This window comes from Dermacentor albipictus, chromosome 5 (genome assembly GCF_038994185.2).
Source record: "Dermacentor albipictus isolate Rhodes 1998 colony chromosome 5, USDA_Dalb.pri_finalv2, whole genome shotgun sequence".
Lineage (NCBI taxonomy): Eukaryota > Metazoa > Arthropoda > Arachnida > Ixodida > Ixodidae > Dermacentor > Dermacentor albipictus.
This window is the reverse complement of record NC_091825.1, coordinates 4,360,635-4,382,847: the sequence shown is the minus strand read 5'-3', so window position 1 is coordinate 4,382,847 and position 22,213 is coordinate 4,360,635. Positions and strand designations below refer to the sequence as shown.

The 22,213-nt window shown below is 46.8% G+C and overlaps 1 protein-coding gene and 1 pseudogene across 18 annotated transcripts in view; both read right to left on the bottom strand.

Moving 5' to 3' along the window:
* Positions 1 to 22,213, bottom strand: part of Scm (Polycomb protein Scm) — a 426,899-nt gene that overhangs the window by 49,067 nt on the left and 355,619 nt on the right. For 17 of the 18 annotated variants that reach the window (XM_070538219.1, XM_070538231.1, XM_070538222.1 and 14 more), the window contains one exon: positions 20,216 to 20,418. The exons of the other annotated variant lie outside the window; for it this stretch is intronic. In XM_070538219.1, the coding sequence (XP_070394320.1) occupies positions 20,216 to 20,418 (203 nt within the window). The remainder of the gene's footprint in view (positions 1 to 20,215; positions 20,419 to 22,213) is intronic. 18 annotated transcript variants of the gene reach the window in all.
* On the bottom strand, positions 1,020 to 6,626 carry LOC139059829 (piggyBac transposable element-derived protein 4-like; annotated as a pseudogene).

The following is a 22,213-nucleotide window of genomic DNA, read 5'->3' as shown; positions in this document are numbered from 1 at the left end:
CGTTGCTACGAGTGCTTTTCTTTATTACTTTCGTTTGCAGCATCGGGTCGATGTTTTTTTAAGAGGGGGGCATTGACACGTGTACTTGTCTTCATCAGGCGACACGTTTCACCGCCTAACAAATGTTATCGCACAGCGCAGGACGCGCTTGCATGTGTGGGAAGTTTCTGGAATGTTATTGATGGTTCCATAGACTGTCTGTGACCGAACCTTGTGCAATCTGATTGCATGTGTGCACGACGCGAATAATGTAGAACTTTGTGGAAGGTGTGCGGGTCCCAGCAATTAGTCTGGAACATTCGATGATTGATGTATAAAAGCCGACGTGCTTGACCCGTTGATCAGATTTTCGATGATCGCCGAGTGTGTTCGCCGCTATCGTTCTTTGAGTGTAGCCTGCTTTTGAGGGCACACGTTCGCCCAATAAAACGCCAGTTTCTATAATCACAGTTTGGCTGCCTTCTTCACCGTCAGTACTACGTGACAATATTCAGACTTAAGCTTCCAATTTAGCACCTATTACATCTGGAGTGCGAGGAGGCAGTGTTTTGGGGCCAGTTTTATTTTTAATATACATAAACGAGTTGTCTTCCCGATTACATGGTAACATCTGTCTATTAGCTGACAGTTGTTTTTTGTACCGTGAAATTAATTGCAATGACGATCACCATATACAAAATTCTACCTTTTCTTGGCATCAGGAGTGGCAGATGACTCTAAATGCCCAAAGATAAGTAATGCTAACAGTAAATAAAAGCAACGAATATCTGATTTTACTTACATTATTAATGACACACTTCTCACTTGTGTATTTCAGAGTAAGTATTTAGGTGTCACTTTAACCCATTCGCTTCCGCGGCTCCGACGGGCGTTCCCGCGAGCTGTTCAGAGCAAATTTCGGCGCCACGGACTGCCGTGTATGGCGTCGTAAGGAAACCTCCATAGCACTGGCTATTGCAGTCCCACATGAAGATTTTTTGTTTTATTTTGTTTGGGAATGTTTTCTGGAAGCACTGCACTCAGAGTACCTTGCGAGTGTGGAAGGTCTTGAAGCAGACGGGCATGTGAAGTGCCACTCCACATTTCGGCAGTTCGGCAGCGGTGCACCTGTGTTCAACGTCACTGAAATTCATATCTGCTCTTTGCAGTTCTTTCATCGCAGAAGCCGTAGAAGATTGCTATCGGCCAGCACAGACCGCACTGCTGGGATCGACGTGAAGGCAAGACTGACGCCCCCCAGACATCGGCTGTTAACCGCAAGCATTGGTTTTGCGACGACAGAGGGCTGCAAGCATCTTCTGCTGGGCTTAAAAGGGATCGCCGAATCCTTCCTCACGGCAGTTCGGCAGCGGTGCACCTGTGTTCAACGTCACTGAAATTCATATCTGCTCTTTGCAGTTCTTTCATCGCAGAAGCCGTAGAAGATTGCTATCGGCCAGCACAGACCGCACTGCTGGGATCGACGTGAAGGCAAGACTGACGCCCCCCAGACATCGGCTGTTAACCGCAAGCATTGGTTTTGCGACGACAGAGGGCTGCAAGCATCTTCTGCTGGGCTTAAAAGGGATCGCCGAATCCTTCCTCACGGCAGTTCGGCAGCGGTGCACCTGTGTTCAACGTCACTGAAATTCATATCTGCTCTTTGCAGTTCTTTCATCGCAGAAGCTGTAGAAGATTGCTATCGGCCAGCACAGACCGCACTGCTGGGATCGACGTGAAGGCAAGACTGACGCCCCCCAGACATCGGCTGTTAACCGCAAGCATTGGTTTTGCGACGACAGAGGGCTGCAAGCATCTTCTGCTGGGCTTAAAAGGGATCGCCGAATCCTTCCTCACGGCAGTTCGGCAGCGGTGCACCTGTGTTCAACGTCACTGAAATTCATATCTGCTCTTTGCAGGTAAGCATTGTCCTTTGCTATTCCAAAACAATACCAGTGCACCGCTGCCGAACGCACCTGCCGAATGTACATGTGGCCTAGTCTGCTGCTGATTTACTTGTTGTAAATCTTTGTTTACTTTTGCATCGATTTATTATGCCAGGGGAAACGGCTAAAGCGATTGAGGACTTGCGGCGGGAGCTGAGAGCTGAGCTCAGGGCAATCAAAGATAGCTTGCAAGATGTAAAGACACTGAAAGAAGACATTCAGGACCTAAGGACACTAAGAGATGACATTCATAATTTGCTTCAAGAAAATAAAGATCTTAAAGCTGACAACGCGCGACTGTCACGCCACATCGAGGAGCTGGAGCAATACCAGAGGGGAAATAACCTCGAAATTAAGGGAGTGCCACTTGATGGCGAGCCAGTGATCATAATTAAAAAGATTGGTGCGCTTGTGGATGAAGAAATTACCGATGCCGACATTGATGCATGCCACAGAGTGCCGACTGCAAGACATGATGAGACAAATATCATCGTTCGTTTTGTCCGACGCACAAAACGCAATGCTGTCCTTCAGAAGGCCAGAAAAATCCGGATTAACACTACAAAACTGGGTTTTGAAGAATCTAAGCCAGTCTACGTGAATGAGCATCTTACCCGTCATGGTAAGCAGCTTCTCGGTGCGGCGACAAAGAAAAAGCGTGAAGTAGGCTGGAAGTTTGTGTGGACAAACGGTGGCAAAATCTTTGCTCGAAGGGACGAACAGTCTGCAACTTTGCGGATAAACGCTACGAGTGACCTGGAAAAAATGTCCCGCGAAACTAAGTGAAGTGATTAACCACATGCCAGAAATAGCAACAAGCAAGAATATGGCAGCTTTAAACTCTTCTCACTACTATACTATAAACGCCTTCAATTCTTTGGCAGAGACTACTCAGAACCAATTGCGAGTGTTCCACTTGAACGTGCGCAGTATAAGAAACAAACAAGAAGAATTACGCGACTTCTTCACTTCATTGACCGTTGAATTTAATTTGATGTTATTCACAGAAACGTGGTTAAGAGTTGAAGAACAACCCCCATTCTTTCAAAACTATGCTTATCAAGGTGCTGTTAGGTCGCATGGAAGGGGCGGTGGCGTAGCCGCGTACATCAAACGACCTATGTCTCATGAAGTTTTGCGTGATTTTTCGGTCGTTAACAATGATGTTGAGTGCCTTACCATACATGTGGAAAATAATGTAGCTGCCGTTATCTATAGGCCACCCGCAGGTAACAAAACAAATTTCTTCGAGTTCCTAGACAATCTACTGCGACACCTTACTTGTACTGGTCTGTCTTTCGTGATAATGGGTGACGTCAACATAGATATGCTATCGCATGATGCCCCTTCAAGACAACTGACAGAATTAGTCACATCTTACGCATGCGTAAACACTATCGTCGAAGCAACAAGAGTGACACCCAATACTGCAACTTTGCTTGATGTATGTATTACGAACATACACCCACCGAATTGTGCTGCTGGATTGCTGACGCTAGGAATTAGTGATCACCTTCCAGCTTTTTGTCTTATCCCCTCTTTGTGTGGTAAACGTAGTCATGCACCAAAGAAGATCATCCGCAGGATAAATGATCAGTCATTGAAACTCTTTTGCGTTCTGGTTGCTACCGTTGATTGGGCATGCGTATTAAAAGAAGACGACCCTAGTAAGGCGTACAATATTTTTCTTGATAAACTTATTGCATGCTACAATCAAGCATTTCCAACGGAACTGAGTAGGCCAAGATGTAAAAGAATACGGAAGCCCTGGATTAACAACTCCTTATTAAAGAAAATAACAAAAAAGAACCGTTTGTTCCATATGTTTTTAAAAACGCGAGGAGAAGATGCCCTAATCACTTTCAAACAGTATAGAAATAAACTGAGCAGTGAAATTAAAAATGCTAAGGTAGAATATTATGAACAGGTTTTTGCCAAAATAGGTAAGGATCCTAGGAAAATATGGAATGAAGTAAAAAATCTAACTGGGAAGAAAGAACAATGTACCGTACTAAAAATAGTCACACCTACAGGCACACTAACCGGTCTTGAAGCGGCCACCGCCCTTAACGCCTATTTTGCCACGAGCGCAGTGTACGAGCAGGAAAATGATGAAGAGCATAACTTGGTTGATAACAGCGTTACGATAGTGAACTCTATGGTTCTCGCACCAGTAACTCCTCACGAAATCAACAAACTTATCAATGGGATTAGAAATGATGTTGCTTCTGGTTCTGATGAAATTAAAGCAATGCCAATTAAACATGTGTCTGAAATCCTATCCCCCATCCTAGCAGACATAATAAATAAAATGTTTGAGACTGGAATCTTCCCTGACTCGCTCAAGATAGCCCGCATCTGTCCTATTCACAAGGGTGGTGCTGAAGGAGACATAAGCAACTATAGGCCAATCTCGGTCCTGCCTGTTCTATCGAAAGTATTTGAAGGGGCCATAAATATAAGACTAGAAAAATTCTTTGCGAAATATGGGGTAATAAGTGACATGCAGTTCGGATTTCAAAAAGGAAAATCTACCGAGGACGCACTTCTCAGTATCAAGCATGATATTATACATAACTTTGAGCACAGGCTTTACACGCTAGGACTGTTTGTAGATCTACGAAAAGCTTTTGACTCAGTGTGTCATGATGTGCTATTAATTAAACTAAAAAGATACGGTGTTCGCGGCGTCGTCCTTAAACTGATAGAGAGTTACTTAAGCAATAGGCTTCAATATGTAAGTGTCCACCAAGGAACGACTACAAAAATAGTAATTAAACAAGGTGTTCCTCAAGGCTCTATTCTTGGACCGCTATTATTCTTAGTCTATATTAATGATCTCTGTAGCATCTATAATTCCCCTAAACTAATAATGTACGCAGATGACACGAATATTTTCTTCACTGCACGTACCCTTACAGAGCTTCAGGAGATTGTTAATAAGTATATGGAGTCACTTTCTGACTGGTTACACGCCAACAGGTTACAGTTGAATACTAATAAAACCAAATATATTATATTCGCTCCGATTAACAAGCCAATGAAGAATGATATTCATATTACCTTTCGGGGCACTCCGTTAAAACAAGAGGTGAAGCAAAAATTTCTGGGAGTATGGTTCCAAGAAAATTTGTCTTGGAACACCCACATTGATAATCTTGCTTTGGAGCTCAGTAGATCGCTCGGCTGCTTGTATAGAATAAGCTCACTTATACCTTTGTGGCTTAAAGTTTCTCTTTATTATACTCTCTTTTATTCCAGACTTTCCTACTGTATTTTGGTTTGGGGTACAACCTCTAGTAGAAACTACCTCCGAATACTAAAGTTTCAGAAGCGTGTACTTCGCCTACTCGAAAGATATGCAGGACACCCACAAGACTTGCCAACAGGTCCATTGTTTGTAAAGTATTCTCTGCTAAGAGCTGATGAAATTTATTGCTTCAAGTTATTGCAGTATGTACAAAAACATAAACTACACGCATTTAGCAATCCCGCTGAAACACACACGCTCGCCCTTCGAAGGCAAGAGCGCAGAAAGCCTCGAACACGCACGAATTATGGAAAACAACATTTAAATTACCAAATTCCGGTGCTTCTAAATAAACTTCCAGATGATGTCGACCTCAATAAATCGATTAAGAAAAAAACATTCAAAACAATGGTTATCGAGAAAGAAATTCGCTACCAGTGACATCTCATTTAAAACCATATGTAGCGTTTGTCTGTAAAACAGTGCTCTTTTACTGTGTGTTGGATGTCGCCTTTTTTCTCTTTTTTTCATATGTTCGCTACGATGATTGACATTTTGCATTTGCGTTCATATGTTTTTTTTCCCGTTCTGTCACATCTATGACAAGAAATCTGTTTTATATATTTGTGTGCAGTGATATGAACTAGATCCTCTATGACATAGAACTGTGTAGAGTGTAACTACAAATGTGTGTGCTGTTTTTCTCAAATCTCTTTTGTAATGTTGTCGAAACTGTATGCGGAGGGAGGGCCTCGTCAGGCTAGTAGCCTTTAGCTCTCCCTTCGCTTTTTCCTTGTATTGGAAAGAAACCAATAAACAAACAAACAAACAAACAAACATTTCTCGCACTCCCACCGGCTCTCACTCTGCTTCCCCTGAGCTTTACAGACGTGACATTGCCTGGATGGATTTTGCTGGATCGCGCGTTCGGTGAGATTTGCCGAGGGAAGTGAGCCCACTCACAGGCTTCTAGCCGCATCGGTAAAGCACCAACGGGCAATTTGCCTCGTCGCCGGTATCCCGGTAGCACAGCGTCTTCGATCAGCTGTTCGGCTAGGTCGACTTTCCAGTCCGTGTAGCTCACTCGCTTTCCTGTAATCTTGCCCGATAGGACGCAGCTGTTGTAAACAGCGATATCCATGATGTAAAAAAATATCTTCTTGTATCCTTTTGCATACCTTCGCATTATAGGAAAGAAAGCGAGCTGTTGATCTTCTCGATCCACACCTCCCATTCCACGGTTGTAGTCCTGCACAACCTGTGGCTTCAAAACAGGCAGGCCACTCTGGTGATTTTTTTTGCCGGTGTCAATCACACTGGCTGTGTTGTGACACGTAGAGAGCATATTGACAGGCTTCTTGTCCTGCCATGTCCAAGCCATGATGCCTTGCGAGAAGAAGGCCTTGCACTCGCCTTTTTTTTAGCTTCATCTTTTTGAGCTCCTTGGGCATGTTCTTACGGTGCACCCTAACAGTACCCACAGCGTTTGAACCTGCTTGGTTTATGTGAAGGAAAAGGAGTGGTCAAGAATACCAATTGTCCACGTAGATTGTGTGACCGTCCGCGAGACGATCGCCTTCAAGGTTGATGACGACGGCCTCGCTACACAACATTCCAATGGTAGCGGTAGTTTGCTCACATTTTCCTGTATAGACAGAGAAGTTCAGGCAGTAGCCACTAGCAGATTCACACAGCTTGTAGAACTTTACGCCAAAACGGGCTTGTTTTGAGGGGTTGAATTGCACGTATGCGAGACGACCACGAAATTTCATCAAACTCTCGTCCACAGCGAGACCTTCTTCTGGAGAGTAGGCACTACCTATAGACTTGATGATATAGTCCAATACAGGTCGTAGCTTCTCCAGCTTGTCATCAGATGCTGCAAGGTTGCTGTCACAGAGATTTAGATATTGGGAGAGCAACCACAGAGAAACGTTTCTCTGTCAACGAGAAACAACGTTTCTCTGTCACAGAGAAACGTTGCCTGGGCATCAGCGTCGCAAAAAATGGTGTGCAGATCACACTTCTTTGTGACCAATATGCCTGGATGCTGCTCTTTCGTACCTGGCTCATTAGCACACACAGCGCGAAATAAACTTTCATCTCTCCTGGTGTCGTTTTATGCCATGTGGGGTCCGGCTTAGAAGCCTGTTTCTGCCTTGCATAAGCGTTGCTGTGCCTTGCAATCATGTCCCAAAAATCGTCTCCAAGGAGAGCGTCGAACAAACCCAAAGCATCAGGAGTCTCACCTATTTTGAGCTGGATCGCTCGCTTGACTCCAGGACTTCCGGTAAAAGGCAGTTTCGAGACATTATCTGAACGGTCTTTTTCCTTCCACTGCCAATCTTCATTTCTTGGTTCCTTGGAAGGCGGTGGGGAGGAGAGCGGAGTGACTTCAGATACACACAGATCGCTTTCACAACCACAGCTGTTCTCACCATCACTCTCATCGTCGCTACTTTCTTGGTCCGAGGTAGCTTCTGGATCATCACCACAGTCACTTTAATCATCACTTTGGAACACCAGCTCGAGAATTTCCTCACACGTGAGAGCTGTTTTCCTTCGCGACGCCATGCTCGATTCTCTAGACGCAGCGAACGACTCAACAGAAAAAGAGGAAACGCCAACTTCTTTTTTTTTTTCGAACCATGCTCAAAAATAATGGACAACTATCTGGTGTTAAAAAGACGAAACAACCCAACAACAGTGTAGAGAGAAGCACTATCTATCGGGGCCTTTTAAAAACGCATTTCTTCCAGAGGCCGGCAAACCGCCGGCTTATCGTAGTTTGGCCTTGGCCGAAGTGGCCGGCGGATCGCCGGCTTCGGAAGCGAATGGGTTAACATGCGCTTTCCGACGGGAATCCCATGTTAACTCCACAACCTCAAGTAGAAATCAATGTATATGCTGAGCCCCAAAGCGACTCATCTTTCTGAGAAGACGCCTTCGTCTTGCGCCAGAAGATACAAATCTGCTGGCCTACATAGTAGTTGTTTGACTAGTGCTGGAGTACGCCTGTATTGTTTGATTTACGTACACAAAAGAACTCACAAGAGGAGGTGCAGAGGAAGGCAATAAAGCTAATTTATAATAAATACAAGTTAATGGATTCATCAACTAAATTATCAAAAAGAGCCAGTTTATTAACAGTGCAAAGTAGGGCAAAACTAGCACAACTACAGTTTTATTCATGGTGACGAAACCATTGACACATCCGTACAAAGTTCTTTGAATTGTTCTAGGTCAACACGCCACAAGCACACTAGAACACCTAATGAATAGACCTTTAACTCACATAATTTGAGATATTCATATTTCTTTAAAACAATTAGGGAATGGAATAAACTTAGTGTTTCCATTACTGACGCTTTATACCTAAATAATTTCATGGCTTCGAGCGGCCGCCAAACAGCATTTGCTCGGAACTTGCCCCTCGTTGATCATCGAGGAAGGAACGGCACATAGACAAGACGACGTAAAACAAACTGGTTTAATACATCGCTACGGGCTAGCAAAGATCGAGCAACAGAGTGATGTATGCCAGCAACTACAAAAGTTAGAAAGTTAGAAGCACAGTTCTTATCTACAGAGCAGCGCACTCTTTCTTTATATCCCTTATGGTGTTCTGTCTTCACAGCACTGGAGTCTGGAAGAAACAATTCCAATACGTCTTTGTGCTTTGTAGGACGCATTGGCGTTAATTTTAATAATAATAATAATATTTGGGGTTTTACGTGCCAAAACCACTTTCTGATTATGAGGCACGCCGTAGTGGAGGACTCCGGAAATTTTGACCACCTGGGGTTCTTTAACGTGCACCTAAATCTAAGCACACGGGTGTTTTCGCATTTCGCCCCCATCGAAATGCGGCCGCCGTGGCCGGGATTCGATCCCGCGACCTCGTGCTCAGCAGCCCAACACCATAGCCACTGAGCAACCACGGCGGGTGGCGTTAATTTTGTACACACGCGTGGCATGCCGTCCATTCGGTGTACTTGAATGAAAAAAAAAAAGGCTATTGCACGGCGTTGCGCGCGTGCATGAAAGACGCACCGCGGGCACAGGCGAAAGCAAAGAAAAATACTGCGCATGCAACATGGGGGATGGAGGGGGAGCAGGTAGCGAGCCGGACAAGTCACTATAATAATTTTTAAAAGGCTGCTTTGGAGAGGAGGTGCCGCACGGCTGTTGTTCCTGTTGCCATACCCTGCCGGAAAGGGCCGTAACTGAAGGGCACCTTGTCGCTAGCGTCAAAAAGAGCGGCTGCATTAACTCGACCAACGGGAGCCATGCAGAGATTCACACGGCGGTCTGGAACACGAGCACGGTTAGAGTGACCTAGAATCCCCCATGCCTGGAATACTAAGTAAGTGTCTAGAGCACCGAGTCCCGCATGATGCCTTTGTGGGGAACTGCCACGCTGCGCCACTCCTGTGCCGGACCCGTCGGCTTTCAATGCTCGGGAAGCAAGTGGAAAGCCAGGGGCATCTGCTACTCGCTGTAGTTTTCTTGCGTTCAGTTTCTATGCAAGACACTTGGAGGCTGTATAACTTCAATGGTGTGCTCCGGCATGGAACTTACCCGTCTTTAACCATTGTCTTAGTGCTGGGCCAGCAAGATAATGGAAAAATCATGAGTCGAATGGCATCAGCGTGGCCTAGTTCCAGTGCTAGAGTTTGGAAATGGTAATGTGGGAGCTGTACGTGCATAGAAACGCGCAAATTGAAGTCGCATGCACAAGGAGAGAATGAAAACAAAGTTATTCGCATGAGTAATTGAGCAAAAGGGCAATGCACACAATAATTAAGAGTAACGAAAAAAGAATACTAAATTTCTTGCGCTATCAACTGCAATACATACGTGCAGTTACAGCTCCGCTCACCACTAGGAGCTTTCCAGTCACGGTTGCCAGTGGTTTACAGCTATATCCAAATGTCTTCATTCGACACTTCTGTTAGCCTCGACTAGTACTTTATTATCCAAAGAGCACCAAAACAGAGCTTGAGGTAAACGAGATAAAGATCAGAGACAGCCGTAGTACCATAATCATGTTAGCTTATTTCGCTTCAGAGATAGTGTGCAGCAACCAGCTTCGCCGTGCTTAGACGAAGCTTGTAATAAATGCAGACATTAGAAATAAAAGCAATGCCAGGAAAACTTTATTCCAGAAGGTTTTACACAAAGAGTGTCCCACAGAAAGAGACTTTACAGATATCCAGATAAAATTAAATTAAGGGCATACGTATACCAGCATTTTTGCTGTATAAATTAAATAACTGCCAAATAAAAAATACAGCAAACAGTGCACAAACGTAAAAGTGTTATTTCAAATACTTTAGACAATTGTTCAGGAATACAAACCTGCTCTATATAAATAAATATGTTCAACAAATATAGAAATTCCCTATGTTCCGTGCCTGACAAAGATATAAAATGAGACTACAAATATTCATTATATACAGGTACAGAGTGGACGTTACGGAGTATGCTGGGGTCAGTGTTGCATCGGCCTTGTGTCTTTCTATAGGGATCACTGTACATCAATAAAAAATATTCATCCGAGGTGCTGGGATTGCTTCACCATAAAAAGGACCATAGATGAGAATGTTTAAAACAGATTCAAATAATCCAGTTTCACGTACAGCAGCTTAACCTCAGATATTTTGAAGATTCACGATGGTTAGCGTTTGCGCGTTTAAAAAGCTTTGCAAAAAAATGGAGATAAGTAGTTGGATAGAAAGCAATAATTTCAGCGGCAAGTGAATGCCGCGAATGGGGCAACCGACCATAACTTCCCGCTTTTTCCTGATGAGTTCAATAACGTCCATGCATGATGCTTTTGTGATGAAGCTCCCGAGTACTGAAACACTTTGTGAAAAAGTTCTCAAAATCTCTGGTAAATCTAAAGAGATGGCCAGATGGGTACAGAAGCCTCCCTTGTCCCGCAGCTAGACCTGTGTAATAAGCTGCGCTCAGCTGGCTAAGATATTCTTTCCTGGTTAGTAGAATATCGCGACAGTGTTCACTTTGTTTTTTCTGGAAAACTTTGTAGTCACATAGCTGCAAATGTAAAAAATGAGCCTTTCATCACTTTTTTTGAGACACGTTAGGCGTGATCCAGTTCTGCACCAGACTGGTTTCCTTCTTCTATCAGCCTTTCGATCAAGCTAGATTTTCTGGCTTTGAACCACCTGCATCATATTGAAATCATCATTGGCTCTGAATTGATGCAATGATGCAATGTCTAGCAATGCGGCAAAGGCGCATGACTGCAGAATGAGTGAAGAGAAGAAAGTAAAGAAACATCGGGAGCAGTGATGCAATGTGGGAACGAATGCCATATGATAGCTCAATATGAGAAGCGAGAAAGGTTAGGAGAGTGTAAGTGATCATGTAATGTGGAGACGACATTATTAAGATTAAGCCGTATGACTAAAAAGGTGCGGAGGCTTTACCTTACGTATGATAGGTCAATGAGAAGAGAGAAAGGAGTGAGGTCTGGAGCTGATGTGACATGGAGACATCTGGTCAACCCGTCAGAAGCATTGAATCTTACATCTGCGTCATCTGCATTTGTTTGGCCCCTCCTCCTTTTAGGAAATTTTCCATTTATACACAATTTAATATTTTTCTAGATTGAAATGAATATATAACTATTACTGGCCCCGCCGGTTACGCATTTATTATGTGAAAGTTTGCTAGCACAGCTTTGTTATATAATCTGTGAGTCTTCTCATAAATCATCAACATGTAACTTGTCTCATGCTATCATATGCAAATGGCCCACAGGTGGGATAAGCACCATTTATTGCTTAAAGTAGGATTGTTACGTAAATTAGCAAGCATTTATTGTGCATGACAATGTCAACCGCAAAGAGAACACCAACATAGTCCCGGACCATCGAACAAGCCGCCGTCTTCAACAGCTGCCCCCGGAGCACGGACTTTGCCCCCGGAGCATGGACTTCAACCTGAGAAGACCAAGAAGATTGTGGCCAAGGCAACTCCAATGGCAGCTCCAGCGTCCCCCATCAAGCAGCCCAGGGAACCACCGATGCTCCGCGGTTCCACATTTGAGGACCCGGAAAGCTGGCTGGAAACGTATGAGAGGGTCGCTACGGTTAACAGCTGGGCAAGCAATGACAAGCTGCGACATGTCTATTTCGCATGGAAGGACACCGCCAGGATATGGTTCGAGAATCGAGAAGCCACCTTGACGACGTGCGACCTGTTCCGAAGCGGCTTCCTGCAAACATTTACAAGCGTCGTGCAAAAAGAGCGAGCCCAAGCTCTGCTGGAGACCAGAGTGCAGCTGCCAAATGAGACCAACGCGATCTTCACTGAGGAAATGAGCCATCTCTTCCGCCTCGCCGACCCGGAAATGTTTGAGGAGAAGAAAGTCCGCCTACTGATGCGTCGTGTAAAGGAGGAACTTTTCGCAGCAATGGTAAGAAGCCCACTGAAGACCGTCGACGAGTTTCTTCGTGAAGCGACGAGCATCGAGAAGACACTGGAGTTTCGGAACCGGCAATTCGACTGATGCACCAAGCCAACAAGCTACGCCGGAGTTCAATCAATGGCCACCGACGACCTACGCAAGACGATCCGGGCATTCGTATGAGATGAGCTTCAAAGAATCTTCTCTTCATCGCAACCTCAAGTGGCCTCAATCGCCGAAATTTTCAAAGAAGAAGTCCAGCGATCGCTTGGAGTTCATGAGGTACAACCACAATCATCGCAGCCCCAGCCAGAAGCGATGACCTACGCCACCGTAGTCCGCCATCAAGGTCCACGACCGCACCAGGGCCCTGTAATGCCGCAATTTCGTCATCCGCCGCTGCCGCCGCCGCCGCCAGCCTGACCACTTGTCGCCCAGCGCACCTACGCGAGGAAGACGGACATTTGGTGCACCCCCGACCACCGCCCGCTCTGCTATCACTGCGGCGAAGCCGGCCATGTGTACCGCCGATGCCCAAATCACAACCTGGGATTGCGAGGCTTCGCTCTCAACGCACAGCGCCCGAGGGAAGGTGAACGCCCTCGTGACATCGCCGACTACCTCGCCGCTACTCAGTGGAGCCCTCGACGGCCGTCCCGGTCACCGTCACCAGGGCGCTACCTGTCGCTGCAGTGCCATCCATACACTGGCCCAGCACGGGGCCGCTCTGCGAGCCCATATCCGGAAAACTAAAAGCAGCAACCTATGGAGGTGCGGTTGCTGTTCATCGAACTGACGAAGATCCTCCGCTGCCGACGAAGACACCATCTCGACGACATAATAACGACACATCGCCATCCCGACGAAGTCAGGAAGCCAAGACTACATTGACGAAAGACGACTTGACGACGTGACATTCCAACTTCAGTTCAACACGGCACAGCCGTGATCCGACGCCAAGACCTAACTGCAACGCCAGACAAAGAACCACCGACCTCGACGTGCTTCTCAACGGCCACGCAGTTACCGCCTTAGTGGACACAAGGGCTGATTACTCCGTAATGAGTGGACACCTCGGAGCCCAGTTGAAGAAAGTTAAGACAGCATGGGAAGGCCCTCAAATTCGGACCACTAGAGGACACCTCATCCCGCCGAATGGAATCTACACGGCAAGAATAACCATTCATGACCGGACTTACCCTGCCACCTTTGTTATCCTCCAACAGTGTTCACGAGACATCATTCCCAGTATGGACTTCCTGAACCAACACGGCGCAATCATCGACCTGAAGTTGAAGTCAATAACGCTGTCGGAAGATAAAGCGATACCACCGGAGAGCCCTCGTAGTCACCACGTCTTGAGTGTGCTCAAAGATAAAGCGGGCATCCCACCTTGCTCCAGCATTGTTATTTCGGTCGGCACCGAAACACCCGCTGACGTAGAAGGCATCATCGAAGGCGACCAATGTCTACTGCTAGACTGTGAAATTTGCATCACAAGAGGGATCGCTCAACTGTACAGAGGGAAAACTGAGGTGTTGCTGACAAACTTCCGCCAGGAGTTCAAGCACATAAACAAGAGCACAACGATCGCGTACATCGAGGAAATTCTGGAAGCCAGTATGGCGTTTGTCCTCTCGGATTTAGCCGCATCTACCCCGACGACCATGGTTCCCGAACCAGACTACGACATTAATCCAAGTCTCCCCATGGTTAAGCAACAGCAGCTCAGAAGTCTGCTCCGTCGTTACAATGGCTGCTTTTCGACGTCGTCGGGGATTCGACAAACACCAGTCGCCAAGCATCGCATAATCATCGAGGAGTGCGCTCAACCACTCCGTTAGAGCCCTTACCGAGTTTCGCCGCGGGAACATGAAGCTATAAGAGAACAAATCGACGAAATGCTGCGCGACGACATCATCCAGCCGTCGAAAAGCCCGTGGGCATCCCCTGTTGCCCTGGTGAAAAAAAAAGGACGGAACCCTACATTTCTGTGTCAATTATCGTCATCTGAACAAGATCAAGAAGAAGGACGTATACCCCCTCCCACGAATAGACGACGCATTGGATCGGCTCTGCAACACTGAATACTTCTCGTCGATGGACTTCAAGTCTGGCTATTGGCAAATAGAAGTCGATGAAAGAGATTGCGAAAAGACCGCCTTCATCACTCCAGACAGCCTCTACAAGTTCAAGGTTATGCCATTTGGACTGTGCTCGACACCTGCAATGTTCCAGCGCGTGATGGACACGGTTTTAGCAGGATTGAAGTGGTAGACCTCTCTCGTTTACTTGGATGACGTCGTTGTCTTCGCCGGAAATTTCGACGATCACCTTAGGCGGCTTGCCACAGTACTAGAGGCCATCAAGTCATCAGGGCTCACTCTGAAGTCAGAAAAGTGCTGCTTCGCTTACGATGAGCTTCTGTTCCTAGGCCACGTCATCAACAAGTCTGGAGTCCTCCCCGACCCGCAGAAGACAGCTGCCATCACAGAGTTCCCGCAGCCAATCGACAAGAAGGCAGTGCGCAGATTCCTTGGCATGTGTGCCTACTACAGGTGATTTGTCAAGGACTTTTCACGCATCGCTGAGCTGCTGACACAACTTACTAAATGTGACGTCGAGTTCAAGTAGGAAACGCCGTAGGCCGACGCATTTCAAGAACTGAAATGACGCACTTCGACGAGCACGCCGATACCGAAATCCACACTGACGCCAGTAGCCTAGGTTTCGGTGCCGTCCTAGCCCAGAGAAAAGATGGACATGAACATGTGATAGCTTACGCTAGCCGGTTGTTGTCAAAGGAGGAAGGCAATTATTCTACAACGGAAAAGGAATGCCTCGCCATCGTTTGGGCTACAGCGAAATTTTGCCTTTACCTATACGGCAGGAAATTCAAAGTGGTCAGAAACCATCAAGCGTTGTGTTGGCTAGCTAACTTAAAGGACCCTTCAGGACGGCTGGCACGGCGGAGCCTCAGACTACAAGAATACGACATCACTGTAACATACAAGTCCGGACAAAAACACTCAGATGCCGATTGCCTATCATGAGCCCCCATTGACCCGCCGCCGCAAGATGACGAGGATGACGACGCCTTCCTTGGAATAGTAAGCGCAGAAGACTTCGCCTAACAGCAACGAGGAGACCTGGAGCTAGAAACCCTAGTCGAGTGTTTGGAAGGGCACACCGAGGTCGTCCCTAGTGCATTTAGGCGTGGATTGTCTTCGTTTGCACGTCAAAACAACCTACTCGTGAAGAAGAACTTCTCACGTAAAGAAGAACTTCTCACCAGTCCGCACCAGCTACCTTCTTGTTGTTCCGTCGGCGCTGCGTCCAGAAGTACTGCACGCCCTACATGACGATCCGACTGCTGGGCACCTCGATTTCTCCCGGACGCTATCGAGGATACAAGAAAGGTATTACTGGCCGCACCTAACCGCCGATGTCGCCCGTTACGTCAAGACGTGCCGAGACTGTCAGCGACGCAAGACACTACTGAGAACGCCAGTGGGATTACTACAGCCGATCAAGCCTCCTTACTGACCTTTTCAGCAGATGGGGATGGACTTGTTGGGACCGTTTCCGACATCAACTTCCGCAAATAAGTGGATCGTCGTGGCGACGGACTATCTCACCCACTTCGCTGAAACTAAAGCTCTACTGAAAGGAAGCGCAGCCGAAGTGGCAAAATTTTTCGGCGAGAACATCCTGCTGCGACATGGTGCTCCAGAAGTCCTCATCACCGACAGAGGAACGGCTTTTACAGGAGAGCTCATGCAAGCTATTCTGCAATACAGCCAAACAAGTCACAGGAGGACAACTGTCTACCATCCGCAGACAAATGGTCTCACGGAGCACCTGAACAAGACCCTTGCCGACATGCTAGCAATGTATGTCGACGTCGAGCACAAGACGTGGGATGGGGCCCTGCCGTACGTAACATTCACTTAGAACATGGCGGTGCAAGAAACAACCCAGATCACGCCATTTAAGTTGGTTTACGGTAGGAACCTGATGACGATGCTCGACGCCATGCTGCCACACGTCACTGACGAGGAAAATTTTGACGTCGGTACCTATCTCCAGCGCGCCGAAGAAGCTCGACAGCTCGCCCGCCTACGAATCAAGAAGCAGCAGCGTACCAAGAGCCGACACTACAACCTGCGTTGACGCTTCGTCGAGTACCAGCCCGGCAACCGTGTATGGGCATGGACTCCGATACACTGATGAGGACTGAGTGAGAAACTATTGCGGCGCTATTTTGGACCCTACAAGGTCATCCGACGTATTGGCACGCTGGATTATGAGGTCGTGCCAGACGGCATTTCGCATTCACAGCAGCACCGCGCACGATCTAAAGTAGTCCACATGGTGCGCCTTAAACCCTTTTACGGGCACTGACGAACTTCCTTATTTTGTTGTTTTCTTTGCTACGAGTGCGTTTGTTTATTACTTTTGTTTGTTTGCAGCATCAGGTCGATGCTTTATAGGAGGGGGGTAATGACACGTGTACTTATCTTTATCGGACAACTACGTTTCGCAACCTTACAAATGTTATTGCACAGTGCGGGATGCGCCTGCATGTATCCATAGTTTCTGGAAAGTTATCGATGCTTCTATCCGCTTGTCTGTTGTCACCGAACCTTACGTTATCTGATTTCATCGCCTGACGCGAATGGTGTAGAACTTTGTGGAAGGCACGTGGGTCCCAACGATTAGTCCGGAACATTCAACGGCTGCTGTATAAAAGCCAACGCGCCTGACCCGCTAACCAGATTTTCGCCGATCGCCGACCGTGTTCGCAGCTATCGTTGTGCTATAAGTGTAGCCTGTTTTTGTGGGCACAGGTTTGCCCAATAAAAGTTAGTTTTGTCTTTCACAGTATTGCTTTTGTGTTCTTCAACGTCACCACCACGTGACAATATACTCACCCATGTTAATACTCCCGTCTACTCACGCTCACTCACTCGCCTTCGTACTCACGTCTACTAAGACTCACGAGCACTTCCTCACATTCATACCGTCATTCACACTCATATTCAGTCACCTCAACTCACAAGCGCTCACTCACATTAACACTCACCTGCACTCAATAACTCAGGTTCATGCTCACCTGCACTCAACCACGTTCACACTCACCTCCACTCACTCACAAACACCACGTTCACACTCATTTCCACTCACACTCACACGTTCACACTCAGCTGTACTCGCACTCACGTTCACACTCACCTCCACTCACACTCATTCACACTCGCACTCACCTCCACTTGCGCTCACTAGCACTCGGTCACACTCGCACTCACCTGCATTCACACTCATCTCCACTCACACTCACTGGCACTCCCGCCTTTGAAATGAGTGCGAGTGAGTGTGAGTGAGTGCACTCATAAGTGAGTGCGTCGACCTATGGTTACAGTGCAGTCCACTTATAACGATATTGAGAAAGACGAAAAATATGATCGTTATAACCAATGATCGCTATATCTGGACTGCAGTTATAAAAAAAAAATTTTTTTTTTACACGGAACATACCTTTGCAGCTCCGAACTCGAATTCGGTACTTGCTCTAAAGAATAGATGATGTAGACAGTAGGCCGTGAAAAACAAACTTTATTTCTAGCGCCAATGACCGTGTCAAGGGTTAGGCGCGCCGACACAGTCCGAAATCTGCACTTGCTTTTGCGGCAGCTTCAGCTTCACAACCGCGGTGTGCATGGATTCCAGCTGCTGCGTGAACACTGGCGGCAATCCTTTAGCATGCATAAAATCAATTAAAGAGTCGATCGACGACAGTGTACTTTGTGTGGACATCGTGGTTGAGGTCAAGGAGCCACTGTCGATCTCGTTGTCACTGTTGCTGATGCCGTCGCCACCATCGCACAACCTTGCCGTCTGTCGAGACAGCACATCTTCGGCGATCGCCTCATCGGTGACCTCATCGCAGAATGAGGCAGCACTGTCTGCAGTCAAAAACTCCTCCTTCGACACACCACCTGTGTCACCAGTAGGAATGAGCTCCCAGAGCTCAGTTATATCAGAGACTTCCACCGGGTCGGTCTCAGCGGGTTGGGGAAGTTTGTCCTTACGCACAAAGCCCGCCTTCTTGAAGCAACAATTGGTGATGAACTACTGGTAAAGCGCCTCTTCAACATCGGCGTAAAAAGGGTCTCGAACCCTTGTCCGCTGATCGGCATGGCCGCTGGTAGCTCCTGTCTTCACAATCGCGGTGCTCCCGGTTTTCAAGATGGTTGATATAGTTTACTGGACGAGCTCATACTTCTTCACGAGGGCGCTCACCTTGAAGCCGCATCGAGAATCCTGCAAAATATCCACATTCGTGTCAAGCGACACAGCTTTGTGCTTTGTCGGCGCCATCTTCGAACTGCGTTGAATCGTTGGTTGCACGCTGCTTCGGTGGCGTCAGCCTGCTATCTCGAGAGAGACACGGGACGGGCGCCACCGCGCCGCTTTGCTTGTTGCTTTTTTTTATCTTTCTCTCTCTTTCGGAGCGACTGTGGCCGTCGCGCATGAAGCAGCTAGCGCCATCTTGTGGCGCGCTGCGCCTACTCAGCTATTCTCCGGTGCGCGGGCGGGGCGAGACGTGCTGTGCGGTAATGGCGGCAGATACGAACTTACGGAGGTAAACATCGCCTCGTCTTGACATCGTTCGTTTCAGGGAACTAAGCAACGCAAATGTTACGATTATTCGGCACGGAAAACGCCGTCCAGACTGCAAAATTTTGATCGTTATATCCGATATGCGGTGAATAACCTATCGTTATAAATGTTTTTTTTTTCCCCATAGACCTAATGCATAAAATGACACTCTCATGTCGACCCATCGTTATAACCGATATATTGTTATATGTGGTATCGTTATAAGTGGACTGCACTGTATATGTATAGCAAAGTTCTCCTCGTGTGCTACAAATCATCAATGTATTTAGCGGCAGTTTGTGTAGATTTGCTGCTGAAACTAGCACATCAGCTTTTAGTGTTCAGGCAAGGGTGTACACGCAGCCAGTGGGTGCGAAGTTTGGCAAACTGTGAAGTCTGGTGCTTTTCGTCTGTTAAACTGAATTCTGGGGGTTTCACATACCAGAACCATGATCCAATTATGAAGCAGAATGTAGCGAGGGGGGGGGGGGGCTCTGGAATAATTTTGACCCCCTGGAGTTCTCGCATTTCATCCTCACTGAAATGTGGGTGGTGTGATTGGGTATCAAACCCCGCGACCTCGTGCTTAGCAGCATAATGCCATAGTCACTAATCCACCACGACGGGTGCTTTTCGCCTGCTAATGCAGATGACGCGTAGTCTGCTCGGACTGCTTAGAATCCAGCCAGCCACATGCAGCACAATACGTCACAGCCTGCACTGCACTATACTTGTCTGCATGAAGGGCAATTTAAATGCATGTGTAAAGAAAAATGAGCCCTAATGACACGCGAGGACAATGTGAAGCTTACTTAGCTGCAGCTACAAGACTCCTGTCATGCTGAGCAGTTAATTGCATTTTTGAACAACCAAATGATTAGGGGAGATGTCTATAAATTGGACACAATTCTACAGTGTGCGTGGCTATGAGGGACTCACGTGTCTCCGAAAGAGGTCCGAGTGTGTTGCCAGAGCTGCATCCAGGCTGGATATGTACCGGATAACGTCCTCAATGCTCCACTCGGAAGGCGGGGACGAGGGTGGGGGACCAGGTTTGGCAGCAGGGGAGCTTAGCGCTGCGGCCACGGGAACCCCTACGGGCCTTTGCGGCCTTTCCGAGTGATGGTTTGTTGTTGAGCTGGCTGCAAGGTTGTTCACAAGAAGGCATATGCAACTTGCACACAGCAGTTGAATTCAGCCATTCGGTATATGTTAGCTTGCAATATGTCTAGCTACAAGCCTCACAATATGACTCAAACAACAAGAAGAAGGGGAAATGAGGGGCCCGATTTTCGCTAGTCACAAACATGTGAAGCCAACACTTAATGAAGCCAAGGAAAGTATAGAGGAAATTATTTGTTGTTTTTATTTCAAGTGCAACAGTTATGAGCTAGAGAAATAAAAGTAGGTGAAAAAAGAAATTGCTGAATCCTCTGCATTATGCGTGTGTTGCTCTACTACTTAAGCTATGCTGTTCCCATGTCCATGCTTAGGTATGTGTGCTCCTAAGTGTTAACACACTCGATGCCCTTTTTCTTGGGACTCTAAGAAGAAGCTCACAACATTTCATGCTGAGATTACTAGATTCTTACGTCCATACTGCGTAACCATATGTCATAGCTGTGCACTCATCCTACTTACATATACATGGCTAGCTGTAGGTAACAAAAAATAAATACCCAAGAATGTGGGAACAGCCATAGCTCAAGTGGTACAAGCATTTGTAATGGGGGAAGGTGTGGGTGGCACACTATCGTGTCCCAGTACCAAACTTCCCCTTACTTTCCTTGGCTTTGTAGGGACACAGTCGAACTCCCTTATAAGAAATATTCAACTAAATCTCATTGTTTAACCAATAATTGTTATAACCAGGTTGCACAAAAAAAAGGTAGAGGGGACAAACATTCAAACATTTTAATTACACAGAAAGAAGTGCAGTGAAAGCCACTGATACCATTACCACTTTTAACAATACTCAGATGCAAGAGTGAGAAGCTGCCACACCACAAACTTTTGTGCGTCTTATATCGCAGAATAAACCAGGCACTACCATGTTCCCATGCCACAGTATGGGCTATAAGAATTAGATTAGGCTATTGGGTGTGTGCACCAATACGAAAAGTAACACGAAATCTAGAGAAAAAAAATGCCATGGTTGAATGCAGCTAAACCAAGCGATAGCACGGTTTTGCTTACTTTGGGAAAGGGTACAGACACTGCTCAGTGTGGCAGCAGCAGCGAGCGAATTGGCTGCGTCTCGATTCCACACTTTGCAGACATCGCACATTGCTTCGAAGATGAGGCACTTTGTGCCCACTCAAGACTGCCTTCAAGACATGGGCACCCATGCGGCATACCCAGCAGCCACCGGTAGTGGCCGGTTAAGTCTCAGCTTGACCCTGGGTTCGTACCTCGAGTAGTAGAGTTATCTCTCTAAAAAAAAAAAAAAAAAAAAGTGAGCCGTTGCATCTGCCTGCGTGCCCCTCACCACACCCGCCTTTGTGCCGCATACCCTGTATGAAACTCCTTCGTTGCATTGCAGGCTACGCATTGTGGGCCTTGCCCGCCCCTCTGATACACAATGACCGTTTGTACAGAGCTATGTCTGAGCCCAACTCCAAGGGCAGCTTTGGCACTTAACAATTGGCATGGTGCATAGGTCTCTTCTTACTTCCCACTGTAAAGACTCTGGGTGTTCTCTTTCACGAACGCATGCGATGGGAACGCCATGCATAAGGAATAAGCTTTGCAATGTCGTGGGCAAGCCTAAGCAAGTGTCCCTGCTGGTCCCACAAAAGCTTTCATCACGCTCTTTTTTCCTCTCATTTACACTACTGTTACTTGGTTTGGGCTACTGGTACTGAGAGATCGTACACCAACTTAGTAATATCACAAAAAAAAGTTTGCACACTGTCACAGGCTTGCCGTACAAAACAC